At 40.7% G+C, this 22,055-nt stretch overlaps 2 protein-coding genes across 3 annotated transcripts in view; one reads left to right on the forward strand and one right to left on the reverse strand.

Annotated features, from left to right (window-relative positions):
* Positions 1-1,157: 1,157 nt before the first annotated feature.
* LOC131691151 (protein MAK16 homolog) overlaps positions 1,158-22,055 on the reverse strand; it is a 47,437-nt gene continuing 26,539 nt past the window's right edge. Inside the window, exon 4 of the mRNA XM_058977357.1 lies at positions 1,158-1,291. The gene's annotated coding sequence lies outside the window, so the exon portion shown is untranslated. The remainder of the gene's footprint in view (positions 1,292-22,055) is intronic.
* On the forward strand, positions 10,847-15,370 carry LOC131691164 (enhancer of rudimentary homolog). 2 transcript variants are annotated; one of them, XM_058977375.1, is made up of 3 exons: positions 10,847-11,360; positions 13,911-14,168; positions 14,819-15,370. In XM_058977375.1, exons 2-3 carry the CDS (start codon positions 13,980-13,982, stop codon positions 14,939-14,941), a joined length of 312 nt encoding a protein of 103 aa, XP_058833358.1. In that variant the 5' UTR covers positions 10,847-11,360; positions 13,911-13,979; the 3' UTR covers positions 14,942-15,370. The 2 variants fall into 2 exon arrangements, with proteins under 2 accessions (XP_058833358.1, XP_058833352.1); XM_058977369.1 differs by lacking the exon at positions 10,847-11,360 and adding an exon at positions 13,499-13,837.

Below are 22,055 nucleotides of genomic sequence, written 5' to 3' on the forward strand. Positions count from 1 at the left end.
TTTCGGAGAAAGGACATATGAGGTTGAATGTCACTTGACGCACCCCTCGACCGACGAATGTCGCCTGCTCTGTGTGACAGTGTCTTCTGTTAACCACAGTACACCCAACGACGCAAACGGCTTCACATTTGTATATCCGAAATAAACATACAGAATGTACACATACACACAGTAGGCCTATTTGGCGATGAGTGCACAGAAGTTAGAGGGGAACAAAACGATCGCCAACCAGGCAGGGGCTAACAGTGTGCTCAATTGCTCACTGATGAATGCGAGATCTTATTTTCGGAACACCGTGTATCACCCGCTAAGACGGCGTCGCGGCGCGTCGGTGTGAATTGAATAGTTGAGTGGAAGGGTAGGCCGACGGTAACTAACCTCTTTGAACCTTCTCACCTTCTGTGTCGATTTTCCGACGGTATGGTGGTTAGCGTAGTAAATGATCGCTAGTTTGCCGGTGACATACATGCAGTGCGGTTCGAAATAATAGCAGCGTTAGTATTTTTTCGAGTGTAGTGTATATCACACTAAACTCGAAAAAACAACACCTGCAATTATTTTGAACGACACTGTATGTGAACGGTAGCAGACAGACAAGTAATAGAGACAGATCACTAAATAGGAAAGGTTGCTTCGATCACAAATTTTTCAACCGTCTAGCCAGAAACGTGAGAAACTTAGGTGACACCCTTCGACAACACGGATCTTGTCGTCTGTGCCGAAACTATTTTTAACTAACTGACAAGAGTGTCGACTGTTTTTGCGATAATACCGGCAGCTACATGAAAGCAGTTTTTAATAGTAACCATTTTTCAAAAATAGAAAAACTTGGCTTCTACTCAACAATTTTGTGTGACCGGCAAGGTTGTACCGAAAATAATCCACAAAATCTTCATACACTCATTCAATACAGAAGATTTAAAAACAGTTCAATTACACCGGATTAGCAAAAAACTCACCCTACTCCATTCCGGTAGTCACCATTTCTGCTCGTACCGTTGCACCCATTACTGCTACCACTGCTGTACCGATCCCCACCATCACCACCACCGCCACCACAACCACCACTGCAACCATTTCCATATTGCTTTCCATAGCTGCAGCCGATGCCCTCGATCGTTGGCCGGTATGCGAGTGGGGTGATGGAACCGAGCTCGTCATCGGCTTCGTCTCGATACACCGAGTCGATGGTCGAACCTTGCGAGAGTCGCGTCAGATTGCAGTCCTGGTAGTTGCCGCGCAGGGGGCTCGGCAGCAGAAAGCGCAGCGCGGCCCCGTTGCTGTAGGGCATCTGGAAAGGGAAGGTAGATAAAAGAGTGTGCTTAGTGTGGTGATATATTGAGCGTAGTGATTTGTTTAACGTTTCTAGAATAATTCGCAGATTTTTCAAAAATGTATAATAAAAATGTATGGTTTGGCAGGCGATTTGGACTTATTGGAGATCGAGGTTTTTGAGTCATTATTTGTAAAATCAGTAGAATAATCGATAGAGTGTTATTTATAATAGGTCAGTTCTCACAGGTACAGATGAGTGTCCGACGAAAAGCAATAAACAAAATTCCATCTTAAACACCTTCACAATAGTAATTTTGAATTAATTATGTTTCATAGTTTCTTTATAATTCATTTCTGGGGAAAAGAAGGCTTTGATCAGCATTTTTTCCGTACCCAAAAATGTGTTTCCAAGATCAACTTGGAGTTCAATTCTCAAAGGTCTTCGGGTCAAAACATGTAAAAATGCGATATTCGATTGATTGTTACAGCGATTTCTCCGCCTAATCCAACATTCTTTTTTTTTAAACTATGAATAACAAATTTACTGTTACACTTCATTTTAAAATTAGGCTTTAAAAAATTTCGATCGCGACAATATACACCATCGAAAAATTCATCTTAGCACGCATTTTCTGAACGAGCATTCCGATTCAACAAATTTGAATGATTATTGACAGTATTAAACATAGTTGGAAATGCCCTTAACATGAATTTTAAATGTAACATTAAAGTCATCAATTGAAACATTGATTGTTGTAGAAATTCCTCTGTAATACTACCCAGATCGATGAGAGTAAAGGAAGCGTTATTTGGATTTAAAATTGGAGGTGGTCATCAACGGCTGTTAAACCGAACAATCTACCACGGAGACAAAGGACACGCCATCTGCCATAGGCTGGTGTGACTGGAATAGAAGGTTTTTGTATAGGGTGATGAGCCTATTTTCGCAATGTTGCTATTATCACTCTACCCATTTGAAGCCGTTGGTTAGAGCAGTGTCTGCCATCGTTGTTCAACGTATTGAGTTAAATGGTAGCACAACAATAGGGGCTTTCGATTCGAGTTTTCGTTGCGCTCAAACACGAGAATTTCACCGTTTTCAGGGCATTTGTTATTATATTATATTCTTAACGACGAAGCAAAGCTGTCGATACCCATTTGTACGCGTTCAATTGATTGTGGGACGAGTAATTAATGAATTAGTGACGCACCTTCCTTAAGATGATGAAAATAGGCATTGGAGAAAGCTCCAATCATTTCTTTATTTTGCAATTTATTTCACTTTTTGACGAAAGGTACCTGAAGAAGTAAGAAAATTTTCCTATTCTGTTGTTTATAGTGTAACGACATATAATTAGCAAGGGACTGGAAGGTGAAGTATTTTTCAAATATTAAGAGCCATAGTACTCATGGGAGAGCAAGGATTTCAAGTAAGAAAGTTTAGAAAAGCGTGGAGTAGGGTCAATGAACAAGCTTAGAGTTTCCCGGCTACTTAACTGTTTGTCTTCTGCAGCGCAGGAGTCAGGATCCTTTGGCATTAAATGGGAATCACCTGAGTCTGCGGCATGTCCGGACAAGCGTAAAGTCAATTTAATGACTTATGCTGTCGGAGCCGACCTATTCTGTTGAGCAGAACGAGAAATTACGGTTTTTCTCCGATGCGGCATGTCCAGAAACTATATTTGACTTCTGAGACTTTTTTTCTGATTCCTTTCACAGGACAAACGCCGTTTATGTGCAAAATATCGCCACAAAATCTTACTTTATAAATCTAGATGACATTTTTTGTTGTTTCCTAAGCCTTGACATCTACAACACTGAATCAGATTTTGAATAGAGCACTACCCACCACCTCCATAGCTTGTAGTGTTCCCAATTTACCCGCACATCGAACACAAAACGTGCCTTTTCTACTGCTTTCAAATTATCATCACGGTTAAAATAAATCAAATAGTGCTTCTGCGTAATTTCAGAGCGTTACGACGTTTCAAGTTTTTTTCCATATTTATCTATTATTTGGAGAAAATCCTTTGGTAAAACTCTTGCGTCGTTGGATGTTTCATTCGAATTTTGACATTGCAGTTTGTATTGTAGGCCACCATGAATTGTCTGTCTTGAAGTCATAAGAATGTAATAAATAGTTTCCCGGTAAGATCACATAAAATCCGCTTGTGGCCACCCCATCCATCCGATGTTCTCGACATTCTCCGTGCCATGCGACTAATCTGAAATGAGGCTTTCACGTCTGGAAAAAATGTAAACAGCCCAGTTCAAAAAGGTTTCAAAATCGAAGATCATCACTGTTATTAGTGGAAGAGATTGGGGTCTCTTTTCAAAGATATTATGCACAATGCGTGTAATTTTACAAATTTCTACAGCTTCACATTCGGATCAAACATCGAGTGAGCTGTCCCAAGTAAATAAGTTTTTGGGAATTGTTAGTTTTCGATCATTTTCAAAATTTGACATACGGCTTTGCTGGGAGGTCTCAGACATGATAAAATATAGTTCGCTAGGCTTACTTTTGAAAAAAAAAATTATTTAACGGAAGATCTATCCAATATTCTAATACTGATCACATATTTCACAAATTGCACCTTCATAAAGCAATCTAGTCATCACAAAAAACTGATCAGGATAGCTTAAGAAGTATTGAGTAATCAATTTAAGTAGTCCTGAGAAAACTGTCGCAGTTGAAAAACACTAGGCGGGTTAGAAACTGTCAAAGAACAGGGAGGATCAAACCGGACTAGTTGGAGATTTTTATTGGTTAGCTTCTTTCGGTTCTTCATTACTACCTTATCTGCATCGTTTGTCTCTGTAAGATACAATATAATTATTATATCTAATATCACCACAATCACTAGTTAATGTCGTCGAAACTCTGCCAATCATGAATCACTGGTGTTTTTTCTTTCAAATTCTATTTCCATTTTCTATTATGTTTCTTCCGATCACGGGATGATGCAGTAACTTCAACTAATAATTGTCCTTTGGCCGTTCGATCTTTTGGATTACATTGAGATACGAACCTCAATGCTTTTTTGTTAAAACTTGTTCCAACTTCGCCGATTTCCTGTTTTTGCTCCATTCTACAATACATGAAAAAGAAATTAACACAGTATAGTAAATATAAATGTTAATGTAGATAAATATTGGCAACCCAGCATGGTTGAACAGTTTTTGAATCATTACTTTTACGATATTACTAGCGCGCTGTAGTTTAGTGAAACGAAGTGGTCAACAAGTTTAAAAAAAACCTGTACAAACATATCTAGTTTTATAGTCGATATTTCCGACTGATCCTTGACAGAGTTAGCCATTGGCATCGCCAGGCATTCAATAAATTAAAATGTACAACTTACTACGCCGTGCCCATTCCTCTTACTGACCAGAATATGAAATGAAATATTCGTACATCGTTTGGTTGAAACTGACATGAGTATTTCATGGGAAAAGCACATTTGCAATATTCCATTAAGTTTGATCCGTTCCAATTCGTCGCAACACACGAACGTTACATGTGTTCACAGGCAAACAACTGGTCGCAGATGATGTCCCACAAGCACAGAAGTACAGAAGTGGAACGCATTCTCGACTGCAACCACTCAGATTGCCTATCGGTTGCAGAGAATCTGGAGCGCCGAGCAGCAGACGACAAGCATGACTAACTTGTGATTGGTTAGTTAGAGCGGAAAGGGCTGAGCGCGGAGAAGTGGGCGAATGGTCTGCTCATGCTGAGCCAAGTGTGACAGAAGAGTGAGTGAATAGACATATGTATGGACTGCCCATGCCGAGATGGGAGGTTCGTAGCGTAGAATGTTGGTACCTATCGCTATGATACCTCGTGGCGTGGCAGAGGAGTATAGGGTGCTAGAGGTGAGCACACAAGTAAGCCTCACATGGAGTGTCAGAGCGAGCGTCAGGATGTGACAGAGCGAGCACCCAAGTAAGCCTCATACTGGATGTGTGCATGCGTGAGCGAGAGTGATTGAGTACATTAAGTACAGCCATCCCCCCAGAAGTAATGCCGGGAGGTAGTTCCTTGGGGAAAGATGGCGAAACCCAATGGAGTTTGGTCGGTTAGGTAGTATAGTTCTGGTCGAGTCCGACACTCCAGTACACTTCCGTGTGATAGCTTGGCAACTACTAAGCACGTGTACTGGGTCAGTGCGTAAATGCATTCTCCATCGTAAAAAAAACACAGAAGTACTGATTACTAATAATATCATAGCGGAACCGATATATCGTCCTGTCCAAAAAACTCGCGGGCGGAGAAAAAGCGACTTCTAAATAGTAGCCAGCTTTGAATTTCGTAAAAAAATGTATTAGCCATAACTCGTTGTCAATCCTTGAGCTTGTGCGACACCCCTGGTTATCGATCTGGACTAGCTGAAGTTGCACAGAGAATAAGTAGATAATTATGCTTGGGAGTAGCGAAACATCTTTCAATGTGCAACTCCTGGTAATCCTAAAGTATTGATCAAAACCGGCGCCGGCCAGGCCCAAACGTAGATCGCGGAAGAAAAGGGAAGAAATGGGTAGTCCGATACTTGCTTTTGCTAGAGGCCGTATATACTACTGCGCACTCCACAGGTATCACAGGAGGAGGATGTTTTTGTTAGTAAGAGTATGGAAGTTGTATCGCTTCTTCTTTACCGACGCCAGAAAGGTGACTTCATCTATCTGGATATCTAGATATCGATCCACCAAACTCATAAGACCGGGGACCAACGACTTTTACTTCCCTTCCGAAGGAAGACGTGACCACAGATTTTTTCTCCTCGGAAAAATCTCAACGGCCTCGGCTGGAATTGAACCCAGGCAAATTGGAATGAGTGGCGGTCACGCTTACCACTCAACCACCGGCGCCGTCGATAACTCGTCAATCCTTGTCATAGACTAATACATCTGGCAACTCCGGCCTAGACTGGTTTGATAAAACAGTACAATCCTCCGGTCTAATCCGGTCGGCATTATCCGGTCCAAGAAGGCTATCACATTGACCTTGATCACGAGAATTCTCTTGGCTTGAGCCAACTCCCCGTAAACTGCATCCGGGAACTATGTGAACATTTTAGCACGGCGCATTCCTGCTTTTCTAAACGTCCTTAATTTGCATTTCGAGCTCGTCTCATCAGCATCTGGCATTAACTTACAGCCAGGAGTAAGCTAGCGCCGGTTTGACGACGCCAGTACCAAAAACGCCATTCCGACACTATCTTAGTCCTGAATCAAAATTGGCGTCGGATTTTGAATAGACAAGGTCGAAACGCAAATTCCATAACTAATTTGGTTAAGGGATTTGTGCCCTTCGCGGGAATGAATTTTTAGTCAATTTTCTTCTTAATGGAGAAAAACTGGTTTTTACTTACTTTTTACTTTACTAAATCTTCCAGGTCGGTTCGGCTTCATTTGATAACGCTGAAACTGCTGATATATACGGGGACAGCAACTGGGTTGATAACCCATACGTCACACCCCGTTCAGAAAAGACTTGAAGACAAAGTTCACTCCATTCAAGATTTTATCTCGGAGCTTAATCCTGATGACGTTGTGGCGAATCTCGGGAAGCTACTGCAATCCGACATATTTGTACAGATCGGCATTTCTTCACGCTAAACTCCATGCCAATATAGCCACTGAACCTTTCAACTAGTTTAATAACTACACCTAGTCGTTCCGTTGAATCAACATATCAGATAGTTAGAGCGGAAAGAGCTGAGCGCGAAGAAGTAAGCAAATGGTCTGCTCATGCTGAGGCAAGTGTCGCAGAAGAGTAAGTGAATAGACGTATGTATGCCCATGCCGAGATGGGAGGGTCGTAGCGTAGAATGTTGGTACCTATCACTAGCTGAGGTTGCACAGAGAATAAGTAGATAATTGTGCTTGGGAGTAGCGAAACATCTTTCAATGTGCAACTCCTGGTAATCCTAAAGTATTGATCAATACCGGCGGCCAGGCCAGAACGTAGATCGCGGAAGAAAAGGGAAGGAATGGTTAGTCCGACACTTGCTTCTGCTAGAGGCCGTATATACTACTGCGCACTCCAAAAGTATCTTAGGAGGATATTTTTGTTAGTAAGAGTATAGAAGTTGGATCACTTCTTCTTCACCGACGCCAGGATGGTGACTTCATCTATCTGGACTAGATATCGATCCACCAAACTCATAGACCGGGAACCAACGGCTTTATTCCCTTCCGAAGGAAGACGTGACCACAGATTTTTTCACCTCGGAAAAATCTCAACGGCCTCGGCTGGAATTGAATCCAGACAAATTGGAATGAGTGGCGGTCACGCTTTCCATTCAACCACTGGCGCCGTCGATAACTCGTCAATCCTTGTCATAGACTAATACATCTGGGCAACTCCGACCTAAAAACTGATTCGATAAAACAGTGCAATCCTCCGGTCTAATCCGGTCGGCATTATCCGGTCCAAGAAGGCTATCATATTGACCTTGATCACGAGAATTATCTTGGCTTGAGTCAACGGTTCCCCGTAACCTGCATCCCGCGGCTATGTGAACCTCTTAGCGCGGCGCCTTCCTGCTTATCTAAGCATCCTTAATTTGCATTTCGAACTCGTCTCATTAGCATCCGGCATTAACTTACAACCAGGAGTAAGCTAGCGCCGGTTTGACGACGCCAGTACCAAAAACGTCAATCCGGCACTATCTTAATCCTGAATCGAAGTTAGTGTCAGATTTTGATGAGGCATGGTCGAAATGCAAATTCCATAACTAATTTGGTTAAGGGTTTTGGGCCCTTCGCGCGGGAATGAATTTTTTAGTCAATTTTCTTCTTAATGGAGAAAAACTTGTTTTTACTTACTTTTTACTTAAGATGAAATATAACAAGACTTCTCACTTTACTAAATCTTCCAGTTCGGTTCGGCTTTATTTGACAACGCTGAAACTATAATCACGGGGACAGCAACTGGGTTGACAACCCATACTTCACAACCCGTTCGGAAAAGACTTCAAGACAAAGTTCACTCCATTCAAAATTTTATCTCGGAGCTTAATCCTGATGACGTTGTGGCGAATCTCGGGGAGCTACTGGAATCCGACACATTTGTACAGATCGGCCATACTCTACGCTAAACTCCATGCCAATATCGCCACTGAACCTTTCAACTAGTTTAATAACTACACCTAGTCGTTCCGTCGAGTCAACATATCAGATAGCCGTAATCGTTTCGATTAGATGCCGTACCGAGAGGCAGCTAATCGCCAAACCAATTCTTTGCGGGGTGAAGGAATCGTCTTGAAGACCGTAACATGTCCGCCTGACTTCTGAGCTGTAACATTGTCATTCACCTCGGCTGCTGAAGGAACTGTACGACTACAGGATCTATGGTATGGAGCCGTACGCCTTCTTGTAATTTAGACGTAATATCGCCGATCTATTGCCGTTTCTGTATGCAATGAACCTTTCAATAGCGACACGTTTGTTCTAGAACCGACTCGCTAACCTCTGCTGCCGTTGGAAGTACTTGTCACATCCAACCATCTTAGCGCAGGTCACGTCTGGTAAATCGGTATCTTAAACCTCTAACGATCGCCACTGCAGCACAGAATACTATTAGCCATAATTCTCCCAGGTGCAATGCCACTGTTTTGCTTTGAAACACCCATATGTTCCGATTCCGATTTTGTTTAGATGGTGGTGAAGCTGGAAGAATCTCTTCTATTGGTATTCTGAGATCCTGAAAATCACCGTCCAACAGCTATCCGGAAGCTTAATGTGATATTTCCACAACAGTTTGGTTTTCCTTCAAATCCGAAAGCTCCTGTACCGATATTCACGATTCAATTGAGAAATACTGCCTCACTAGCTCGTCTGTAAGTTCGATGCATCCTCCGAGCACTCGCTCATGCCGAAACTGCAGTGGTTCATCCCATCTTGTTTGACTGACTCGTGTACTGACTATCTCAGCCATGTCTTGGCCGGGTTTGAAATATGTCCCCATCACACATCCTGAACGATAGTTTGCATAACAGGTGAGTGTTTGGAATGACCCACTGTAAAGAATCGTGTATGAAGAATCGGTCCGCTTGGATAACTCTACAAAGTTCCGAGTTTGCTTAAATTCACGGTTTCCCTAATGCAAAGCAATCATTGCCATATATGGACTCTTGATGGTGATTGTTTACCTTGACATTAGTTTTCTCAGAAGCCGGAACTTCGTATCATCATTGACCGGATCGAGCCTGACGTGTGAATTGACAAGTTGCAAAGTATTTGTCGTATGACACTAGTGTTGTCTGTTTTCGAAATATGGTGTAATATGCTGTTATACAGGGACGCCACACTGAAATCTGTGTTCCAATAAAAAAAAATATTTTTACCATCTGTGTTGCCTAAAACGGGAAAAAACGGTGAAATTTCCGCGTGGAATTTTCAAAAAAAAATCTGAGGAAGATCGGAATCAGAAATCTGTGAAATGTTCATCAAAGTGCCAAAATCTTTTAGCTTTGAAAAAAATTCGCGAATTGTTAAATAAATGACATTATTGAGAAAAATCTTTAAATGGCAACCCTGGTTTTGGGGACGTCTCAAGGTAGCCACCTAGTTTCGTAATGTTCATATCGTTTCTTAAAATCTTCTTTACCAGAATATCCAAATGAACACAATAGAAACAAGTAATCACCATGTTTGTGCTTAATGAGTTAATTATCAAACTAGGGGTACATATAAAAGCCAAAAACTAAAAAAAATGTCGCAATCCGAAACTCCCTCCAGCAAAATCTAATCTTATCACTGCTAAGACCAGTTCAAAATTAGCGGCACAACCATAATTACCTTATCCACGGTGTCTCGTCCCCCAGCAGCAATCAGGAAAACAAAACTTAAAACACGCACCGATTTTTTTTTACGATAAACCACTCTTACATGACCGTGACGGCTGTGGGATTCTCAAACGATGGCGTTAGCACAGAAAAAATGATAGACAAACTTCCCCGTAACGATGATTACGTTAATCAGCGACACACATGTAAGCGAAATTTTGATCCGCGTGCAAAAAATATAAATAAAGGTGAAAAGAACGGAAGACGACACTTGTTAGCACCTTTTCTTTTCACTACTGATTTTTTTCACACCTTGGAAGATATTCTCATTGACAACCCACACATCGACTCCAACAAACTGCTTTCTTATTGGAAAAAGATGCTCGGCTATAAGATTTTGCACATCAAAAAACACTTGCCGAATTTTTATTCTCTCATTGCTTTTCTTCTTGAAAATGAAGCGAATATCAGCCACCACACGCTTCCTCAACACAAAACACACATTTTCCAACCGATTAACCAAGTAGGCTTATCCTAAAACGATGAAAAACCAAAACAACGCTATCTCTCCCTGCTACCGACGAACGAAACGCGAGCTCCGATCGATCACCCGCGCTACCACCACCACCGACGCCGACGAAGACGACGAAAGCCGTCAGGTGAGTAACCTTGCAGCTACTTTCTTCGAACGCCGCACACTTTTCCTTCGATTAACCGATGCTCAATTCGTTAGTAGTTCAACTTTTTCCCCACTGATCACAAGTACAACGCGCTGCCGTCCTCGCGCAATCGATCGATCGAACCATTAAACCGACGCGACAATTATCACCTAGTTTTATTTATCACCAACTTGCGCAAAGTGCTAAACGCCGCGTGACACGAGTCGAGAATTCCGGATTGATACTAACTCGCTGGCTTGGCTGCTGTTTAGAAGCTCTTGTTCCATCAATCCATCATCAGCCCGTGGGTACGAGAGAGGTAGAACGAGACGGAACTACACTCTCGCACACACGGTGGAGGTCTTTGGTAGCTCACTATCGTTCGGTACACGAACAGAAAGATAACTGTTTTTTTTGTCACCCACTTCTTGAGCTTGTTGAGTGGCTTACGGATGGGCATATTGAAATAGCAAGAACGAAAATCATCGTCATCTTCTGAGTGTTAAGTCGAGTGCGCATGAGAGTGCTGGAGTGACCTGCAGAAGTAGAAATTGCATGAGCTGGAAAATAATTGTGAGTTACCGTGTGGTGAATTTGCTGAGTTACCGACAAGATCGCAGTCGAATTGCAGGTGGGTATAGTTTGAACTGTACCGTTGGGTGTTTTAACCCTTATGAGGTTATGTTAAAGTTCAATCAAAGGTTTTGGTAAAATTGAAAGGAAGCTTTTTTTCATTTTTTATTTTCTGCTAAAAAGAAAAGTTTTATCATGGTAGTAAAATTGTATAATTTTCTGCATTTGTTCTTTAATTCTTGTCTACGATACAATACACTTACGACCAATTTCATCCCAAGTTAGTCGAAAACCGGTTTTCATTCCAAAGTGTAGAAATTGTCCGTTAGGGTCACAGATTTTTCTTTACTCTCACTTAGCTTTCAAACCAGATTTAAAGTGCGCTAAACCTGCTTTAACAGTTATGCGAGGGTGAAGAAATCGGGTCCTGAAGAGATTTTGCGAAGCATGACCTGCATAACGCTATTTTGTTTTGGATGGGGCGTGTATTATTCTCGGTGAAAATATATATAAAAAAAATTGCGATGCCCAGTGTTAGTTTATTCAGTCAATTCCATACAATAATGCTTTTGAACATTTGAACAACATGAAGTGAATATTCAGGAGGAACCTCAAAACATGCTACAACTCAATATCTTCTGAATCAATCATTTTGAAATATGGCACAGTTCACATCATTGCTTAGGTAACTCCATGAGCGTTTTACGAAATTATTTTTATTATTTTTATAATAACATGTTACCCGAGTTTTTTTCATAAAAAGCACAATTTTGGCTTCAAATTACTGTAATAAATTTAAAAAAATAAAAGCTTCTATCATTACTTGGGGAATGATGTAAAAAATAATTGTGCAAAATTTCAAAACATTTAATTCAGTAGTTTTTGAGTTAGGATGTACACCACAAAAACAAGTTTTCGACGAGGCGCTTCCAGAGATTCGCTGTCACTCGTGTTCAGTATTTTGCTATGAAAATTTGTGAAAATATTGTTCATTTCTGGGCAAACATACGATTAGGGCGTATAAGCCAGCTGTCAAAATTTTCTTTAAGTGAAAATTCCGGAAAAAAGCTTTCACCTTCATTAACAGCCATGAACTGTGTTCAATTAGTAGCCGTTTGTCCGAAATTTCCTTTCAAAACCGAATGCTTTTACGTCGTAATCATATTTTTAATGAAAACTGTGCCATTATTATGTGGAAATTGAATGAGTATACTAACACTCTCTGTATCACCAAATTTTTTTAAATGTGCTTTTTCGTGGGTTGGAGATTTATTATTTCATCGATTTTCTTGGTCTAGTTATGGTACTCCAATTATTTTTTACCACAGAGAACAGACATCCATGATCGAACAAAAATATTTAAAAAACGTGTGTAAACATTTGAATTAATATACGATAAACACTAGCGCCGCCACACAAACCTATCCCAACTATCCGTCAAATCCATTCCGGAACCGGTTCGAAATCCTGAATGGATTCAGCATGGAATCTTGCTCAAACAAAACAACCGATTCCGACTCTATCGGTTGATGCATTTGAGCTGGAATTCATGCTGGAAATCCGAACTGGTTTCGAACTAGTTTGACTGGGTAGAGGAATAACCGCTGTCAATTCTGTCGAACTCAGCCACAAAAAAACCTGACGACAGTAGCGCATCTGGTTTGGATATCCCAACTACCTTCGAAACCGTTAGAGATTTTACACAAGTTGAATGCTGAAGATGGACGTCTGTTCTCTGTGACTGTACATTGAAATTTACTGTAGAAACTTTAAAATTTATTGTTCTTGTATTGTAGCAGAACGCTAGAATTGACTGTAAATTATTGTAAAATTACTGTTCTGTCATAGTGAAAATCATGGTTTGGTTACTGTCGTTACTGTATATTTCTATTCGGGTTTACTTTTTCACATATTTTTTGTTAATGTGACTTTAAATCAAATTCATTCGTCACACATATTCCTACTTTCTAATCATTATTATTCATTTGGCAAAAAATGGATCCATTGCTTTCAAAATTTATCCCCGCTTTTGATCAGACCCATTCCAAATGACACAAACTAGCCATCTGATTTCACAAACTAGTACAATCTCCGACCGCCGCCGATACAAACCCAGCCTCACTACTGGCGCTAGTATCACCCGCGCTACACGCAAGCCACTCATGACTGAGTTCCCTTCGCTATAAAGTGTCAAACCAGCCCGTCAAATCGAAATCGAATTGAAACAGCCGAGCAGCATCGTAGCAGTCGTCGCGTCAGAAAGTTTATCTTCGTCGGAAAACGAAACGTATAGCAAAAAAAAAAAACGAGTGTTTGCTAATTGTCGCGAAACCGAAAAGCAAATGGTGTCACTAAAAAGTGAGCAGTAGGATTTCGCGTAGAATATTCCCACCGAGCGAATCGAAACAAATCGATAAGCAGTGCTTCCTTGGGAAGCAAGCGGATTACCGAATAATTTAGTTGTCCCTTGCGCCGGGCTCGCTGGATTGTTGACGGTGTTTTTTTTCTAACCTCTTGAAAATTGCGTTTGGTTGGGTAGGGACTTGCTTCCAGAATGTTTTGTTTTACGATCGAAAATCATGCAATTTTTTGTCATTTTTTATTGTAGGAACGTCAAGCGTAAGTCATTAAACAAAATAAGAAGAGAATTGATTCGTATTCGAATCGGACGGAAAGGATGTCGCACACAATTCTGCTAGTTCAACCGGGACGAAATCCGGAAACCAGAACGTATAGTGACTACGAAAGCGTCAACGAGTGTATGGAGGGTGTGTGCAAAATTTACGAGGAGCACCTGAAGAGGCGTAACCCGAACACGCCTACTATCACATACGACATCAGTCAGCTGTTTGACTTTGTTGATCAGGTGAGGATTTTTGAAATGGGACTTGATTAGGTTTATTTCCGCACAAGAAGAAACTAGAAGTACTTCGCAAAAGATCGGTCTTGTATTTTCTTCTCGTTTTTTCTTCTGCTAAGAAGTAAGGGAAAGAATGTTTCGCTTCGGAGTAAGTCGGAACAAGAATCGGGAACCGTAACAAACCTATCAGAAACTATTAATTGAATCGGCAAACAGTTGTCAAATCTTGCTCGAAACACATTTCCAATTGGTTTTTTAAACCGTTCGGATGCTTTCGGAGTGAAAGCATACGAACATATCGCAGTATTCTGTAGAGAACAAAACTCTAGACAAACATTTCAAAAGGTCCTAAGTGCAAATGAGGTCCTCTTTCGTTAGTAAGTCGTCCGCTTTTACGTTTGCTCCTTAACTCTGCATAATACATCCGAAATAAGTCTTTCGATTTCAACAAAAACTTTTAAAATGACGGCTTACTAATAGAAAAAAAATCATGTTTGTCTATAACTGGTTCGACAAACAGTTATGCTTCGGTTTTGAATCTTATTTTTATATGAATTTTGGGTAAATTGATTCGAACCCACTCTCGCTCAATACCAAAAACGAAATCAACGCCAAAATTCCATAATTTAATTCCAATCTTTCCCCCCACCCCACAGCTAGCGGATCTGAGCTGTTTGGTGTACCAGAAGTCCACCAACACGTACGCGCCTTACAACAAGGAATGGATCAAGGAGAAGATATACGTTCTGCTGCGACAAGCGGCCGGTACCACGGAATAGAGCTCCGCTTCGGAGCAGGCAGACCTGGGTTCGAATGGGGGCGACCGAATCGAATCGCACTTCTCCCACTCATCAATCCGTAATTTTTAGTTCTCTAAAATATCTTTTATTATAGCAAACAAAATGAAGAAATATAAACCGATCGGACATTGAAATATTATCTGCCGCATGTCCAATCGAGTGACGGTAGAACATTTGAGGGCGATTTTGACATTGAATTTGACCGTTCAAAACGATTGCTGACTAAATAGGCGTACGGTGGATTTGCTAGAAGATAGTCGTTTTTAGATTAACGCAGATGCTGTGAGTCTTGCAGTGTGAACAGAAGAATGCCACACGATGGTAGTAATGTATTTAATTTTCTCATGATAAATAACGGTTAATTCTGTTACTGAAGAACAGTTACTAATAAATTAATTTCGTGACAAATACTTTTGTTTTGGTCGTTTTGAATTTCTGGTAATTATTTCGTCTTTATTGAATGCATTAGGGTAGCATCTGTTAAACGCGCAGTCTCAAATCATACGGTAAAGAGAAGACCGTTTATAATGTTTCACTTTGCTAGATCACGATAATTTTACATTTTTCATTTCAGTTGAAAATCCTGATTCGTCGTAATAAGGTGGATACTTTGTTCATCATTATATTGAGGAATGGGACAAACGCATCAAAAATTTAAAAAAAATCGCTTTTTAGGCACCGGCGAAACATCGAGCGTCAACTGAACGACCAGTGAAAAGAATCGGGTTTACCATCTTGTATATCACTTAATGGAGTTTTGGGCACCAACACTAAGGAAATTTGCCAACTGTTCTCCGACAAACGTTTTTTCCAATGAGCACCTTCCGCTGTCACCGCCAATTTAACTCCTTCTATAGGACGAACCATCAACCGAATTCACGTCGATAGTGCGGCCATTCTTGCAGTAAATTCCAAACTGAAAGCATCTAGTTCCCCGGACCCAGACGGCGTTCCCTCGATTTTTGTCAAAAAGTGCATCAGCGGGCTTCTTGAACGACTTCGGCGAGTATTCAAGCTTGCAAGCTGGATTGCAAACCGATGCTATTTGCATGGATTTATCTGTGGCTTTCGACAAAATCAACTATGATATCTCACTAGCGAAGCTGGGCATACTCGGTATTTACGGACAACTGCTGCGCTGGTTTCATTCCTGCTTCGATGGAGGGCAACTCCAAATCAGCATTAAGGACTGTCTATCTGCACCATTCTTCGCTACATCCGGCATCCGACAAGGAAGCCAGCTCGGTCCAGTAATACTCCTCCTCTATTTTAATGACGTCTATATCACAGTACAAGGACCCCGCCTTTCTTTCGCCGACGACAGTTTTTTCGACAAATACGGGATAAAACCGATGCCGAGTTTCTTCGGGTGGGAACTGGAGGGCATTAGTACGTGGTGTGATCTAAACAGAATCGTTATAAACCCGTTCACGTTCACGCAAAACCGTAGTCTGTAGTTTAATTACTATTTCTTCGACTCGAGCATTCCAAGTCACTCTCACATGAAAGGTCTCGGAGTCATCATGGATTCGATACCAACGCTCAAACCACATACTTCATACATCGTAGGTTGAGTTCATCTTCTGAATAGCGAAAAACAGGGACGTATACTGCCTTAAATCGCCTTATTGCGCGTTGGTCCGCTCAACAGAACATTGTTTTGTTATTTGGAATCCGTACTACCAGAACAAGACTAACAGAATCGAGGCTGGTTCATTCGCTTCTCCTATGGCGAAAAAGATTTCAACTGCCGAGCTATAAAAACCACTTCCAGTTAGTGCATAACGATGCACTCAGCATTCTGAGGAATTGCTCTCGAACCTGTTTCATCTTGGACTTACTCTCTGTCAGAATGGATTGCGCTACAATTCTAGAACGCCTGAATCTTCAAAGCCGCTTTCGAACACTGCGTACTAACGCTTTTCTGCGACTACCTTTTACAAGAACCAACTACGGTCGCCGCAGCGCTGTTACCGGTCTTCAGCGAGTTTTCAATAGAGTTACCACAGGATTTGTCTATCCTTAAATGGAACTAGGCTAAGAACCACTATTGGGACCAAAGGATCTGTAGGTGTTGGTACAACAAGTAAAGAAATAGCCTTTGTTGAAAGTGTCGTTTAAGAGCACCACATGATTGGCTCACCTTCTTGATGTCAGGGTCGGCATGCGTCCTGAGTGTTACTTTTCGCTTTCGTGGACCTCGGAGTGAATCTCGTGGTTTGATGGAGCGGCGTATGGTCGTCTGCGCCAGGAGCGATTCTATGGGACCGTAGTAGAATTTCTAGTTTTATAGAACACTACAAGACCATTTTAAGTTTTAAGAAGGGCTTCAAGATAACCACAAAACCTCAAAAGTCCTACTTGGGCTTGGATTAATGTACTTGGTTCGATGATTCCAGAATGCAGTAGCGTGTCGACTCAATCGGCTCTGCTTTCCCAAAAACGGGTAGCGGCCAAGGATGGGTCACGGGAGGAACGTTGTTCCGGGGATAAATTCGACTGGCCTGTCGCTACCGCTGCAGGGTCGAAACGTCACGCCGAGTTTTACATTCTTGTTCAACTTTACGTCTTATGACTTAATATGCGATTTTACTCGCTTTAGGACTGAATTCAAACTGACCTTCCTTCCTGGACTATTTTGCCATCTTTTGCCGTTGCGGTTTTTCCGGTACATTTTATAGATTCGAGTTGGTAACGGTTGCAGGATTATAGGTGCCTTGAAGGGTTATGACTATTCCAGAGGGAAACATGTCTTAAGCCCCAACGCCTGGTCTGGACGTTCCGGGGAGGGTACGAAAGGGACCGTCCATAAATTACGTGGCATTTTAGGGGGTAGGGGGGATATACTAATTTTGTGTCGAAGTGCGACGAGGGGGAGGGTAGGGTCAGTAGTTGTGCGACGTAGCATAAAGTTTAAATTATTTGACGCGCACTAACACCCATTGTTTAAAGAAAACAATTCAATGTTTCTCTATTCTTAAGAAAAATAAATGTAAGTTCACACAATTACGCGATTTTTCATGTAGTAAATTTTTCAATTCGCGGTATTGCAAGCTCTCCAAAAAACGTAAAGCTTATTTGTATGCTGTTGTAAATTTATGAGATACATATTCACCGTCAAAATGAAACTACAGGAGACAAACAAGAAAGGTTTATCTTCCTAACTAGTAGGCTTAGTTTGGTTGCTGAATTAAATTTTCTCTTCTGATTCAACCAAACGAAATTTAGTAACATAGATGAACGCTCGTTTTTTAGAATAAAAAACGTAGCAACTGCAGTATTGTGAACTGAGAGAACTTCTCTTCTGTTCCATGACATAAAATTCAAAACAAGCCTATCAACACTATTTTTGTCATGAAATGGATTCATTTTGTATACAATTTGCTGTTATAGCAAAAATTTTGATAAAAGCCGTCAAAAATTTTGTAAAGACATGTATTTGAAAGAATTAAACGAAAAAAAATTGAATTTTATCATCAGCCGGAAGCGTTGCGAGAGGGGGGTGTCACCGAAAAAAAGCTACGTCATTTGTGCATGGCCCCACCTCTTCCACCCTCGAGCAAAGCTAGCAGAACCCTCAATTTTTCCACAACTGTTACCAATTACAATTTTTTAATGTAGAATACATTTAAGCTTTCAATATAGGGGTCCCGTTTCAAAATATCGGCTGCGGCACCGCGTCAGATTTTGAACGTTAATAACTTTTATCATACTTAACAGAATGATTTGATTTTTAGGCCAATTTGTTGAAAATATGTTCCTCTATGCTGTATTAAAATTTTAAGTATGTATAACATGCACTAATAACAAAAAATTGTGTTTTGAAAAATCTTTCGAAAACGACTCGGAAAAGTGAAAATTTTCAGCCCATCCCGCACAGAGCCGTCAAAATGGTGGACCAACCGAACAATAAAATAATGAAAAGTTTATATATAGGTCCACTACATGTTTGTTTTATGATTATTCGTATTTGGTTGCTTGACGAGAGCAGTTAGTGGGGGAAAGACGGCATACTCCTTTGGTTAGGCCATTAGAAGCCGGACGGAAAGGAAAGGCTCACGCACGGCACGAGAACGAGCGAGAAAGCGATAGTAGTGCATATTAGCGCGATTATATAAATATCTGTCGGTCGGTTTTTCTCATTCGTATTCGTTCAAGTACTAGCAAGCAGCCAGTCCACCGAAGTAAAGCAGTTGGCAATGACGACGGTCCGAAAAAGTGCCCCAGCTACTGGTGACTCATCGGAACTGTCGCCCTGCAAGAATTTCGCCCCAACTAAAGGGCAACTAATCTGTAGGCTATCGTTCCAGCGTCTATATAAGAAATACGATGTGTGGAACGAAAGAAAGAGAATTTAAATTATCCTCTCTCGCTCGTTTTCGTGCACTGCTTTTCCATTCCTTTCTGCTGCTAATACCATCATAACTTAAACGAATGTGCATGTTCCCCCACCATCTCATGGCCAGTGTTGCCACAATTGCATGTTGCTATTACACTTTGAATTATTTTATCGATCCTCTCTAGTATTGATAAAATATAGAACGTGCAAAGTACACTAGTCGCATGCTTTTATTCGAACTTTTTGGCAGCCTCCGTTGATTAACTGCATAAATCGATTTGTTTGTGCAGCTCCTTGCTAGTAGCAAACTAAATAGCCTTTATCAGCGCTAACAAATAACACAAAAGAATTTAAATTTGTGAAAATATTTTCCTTCCTTCTTTTCAAATCTGTAACATTCTTTGAAAATATTGTTTGAATGTTGTTATTGAAAAACTGAACATGCAAGTTTGCTAGCACTGGCCACTACATTGAAGGCGATGGAAAGACAGAATATTCGTTTTGGTTATGCTAGTATTGGTAGCCGAACGGAAAGGAAAGGCGCAGGAATGGAACGAAAACGAGCGAGAGAGCGATAGTAGTGCTTTCTCGTGTGTTTATATATGAATATTGGTCAGTCGGTTTTTCTCATCATTCGTATTCGTTCAAGCACTAGCAAGCAGCCAGTCCACCGAAGGAAAGCAGTTGGCAATGGCGATGGACGGAAACAGTGCCCCAGCTACTGGTGACTCATCGGAACTGTCGCCCTGCAAGAATTTCGCCCCAACTAAAGGGCAACTAATCTGTAGGCTATCGTTCCAGCGTCTGGTTCGTGAGATTGTACAGGACTGCAAAGTCGAGCTACGCTTACAAACCTCAGTCGTAATGATGCCCCGAGAAGCCAACGATGCCTACTGGTTCGAGAATGCAAAATAGTGCGCCTGGTTTGTTCGAGAATGCAAAATACTGCACCAAACGCATAACTTTCAGGCCAAATATATTAAACTGGCTCACCGTGTCGCGGGGAGTGCGTCTGAATTATGCTCCCGCAATAAAACAATAAACGGTTCTTTTCAGGACCAATTAATTGTGTTCTAATAAGAGTTAAACTGAAATATCCATTTGAGGTGTTTAACAATTTTCAGCAAGTAGGTTAGAAATACGATATGTGGATAGAAAGAGAATTTAAATTATCCTCGCTCGTTTTCGCGCACTGCTTTTCCATTCCTTTCTGCTGCTAATACATCATAAATTAAACGAATGTGCGTGTTCCCCACCATCCCATGGCCAGTGTTGCCACAATTGCATGTTGCTATTACACTTTGAATTATTTTTTCGATTCTCTCTAGTGTTGATAAAATATAGAACGTGCAAAGTACACTAGTCGCGTGCTTTTATTCGAACTTTTTGGCAGCCTCCTTTGATTAACTGCATAAATCATTAGATTTAAATTAACGTCTCGAAGTGAAGTCACGATGCTCCGGTTATGTCACAGACATTACCCACCCATCTTTTTTTAGTTTAGTAGAGCGAATACGAATTACTATCGCTCTCTCGCTTGCTCGTTTTCGGGCTATGTTCCTTTTCATTCTTTCCTGCTACTAATACTAGCATAATCAAAACGAATGTGCGTCTTCCCACCATCCATTTAGTGAGCAGTGTTGCCAAACGCATTTTCAGTTTTTCATCAATAACATTTCAACAATATTTTCAAAGAATGCTGTAGATTCGAAAAAAAGAAAAATAGTTGGTGATGGAAAAGAATTCCCAATTAGAATTTTTAACCATAATTATAACGAATCATTTGAAAATTTCACATGCAAACGTAATTTCGTTGCATATCATTAGATTTGGATTAACGTCACAAGTGTAGTTACGACACTCCAGTTATGTCGCAGACATTACCCACCCATCTTTTAATGTAGAATATTTAGTCTAGAAATCAGAATGTTCCAATGGTCGTTTCAGGCGACTTCAACATAGATGTTTCAAAACAAGAGAATTTGAAATTTGTTTATTTTATGAATGAATGTTTCAAGCTTCGTTTGATCTCTGATCCATCACAAGCAACTACACTTGCAGGCACATGCATTGATCTTGTATTTGTCAAAAACGTCAATGCAGAAACCCGAAGATATATTTCGTACTTTTCATATCACAGACCAATACTTTTTTTAATTGATCCAGTGGTTTAATTTCAAATGTAAACAACGCTTGAAAAATTATAACCGGTTGACGACCTACACCTACACCAATCATGTCAGAATCACCTCCTGGACAACAGCTAAGCCCGGAAATAGTAAGAAGTCAGAAGCATCCAACGAAAATCGAAGCCAGCGCATCTCCCCACCAAGGCCAACAACGCCAACAAAAACGGTCCTTGTCAGGACCACCATCATTTTTGTAAAGAATAATTTGAAATATTCCTCGCCCAAATCACCTTTTGTCCGAAAATTCCAATGAATATCAACATATTTGAAGAACGTGTTCCTTATGTATTCTACATCTCTCCGGTTATGTCGCAGACATTACCCACCCATCTTTTTCTTTTTCATACGCAAATTATCGACGCCTAATTAAGGGATTTGATTTTAACTGGGTTAGTCGTTAGTACAAAATCTTATTCTATTTTAAACAAAAATGACAATTTTTTTCAAATAAATTAACAAGCGAACAACAATAATAACGAGGCAATTATCAAAAACACCAAAATTCTAGCTTATATACTATATTTGAATTGCATTGTGGATGAAATTGTATTGTTACGATACGACA

Source organism: Topomyia yanbarensis, chromosome 1 (genome assembly GCF_030247195.1).
Source record: "Topomyia yanbarensis strain Yona2022 chromosome 1, ASM3024719v1, whole genome shotgun sequence".
Classification (NCBI taxonomy): Eukaryota; Metazoa; Arthropoda; class Insecta; order Diptera; family Culicidae; genus Topomyia; species Topomyia yanbarensis.

Bases quoted from the DNA above. Each gene is read 5' to 3' on its own strand.
- LOC131691164 (XM_058977375.1), top strand. From the start codon at position 13,980: ATGTCGCACACAATTCTGCTAGTTCAACCGGGACGAAATCCGGAAACC. The intron at 14,169-14,818 runs GTGAGGATTTTT...CCCACCCCACAG, and splicing joins TGTTTGACTTTGTTGATCAG to CTAGCGGATCTGAGCTGTTT.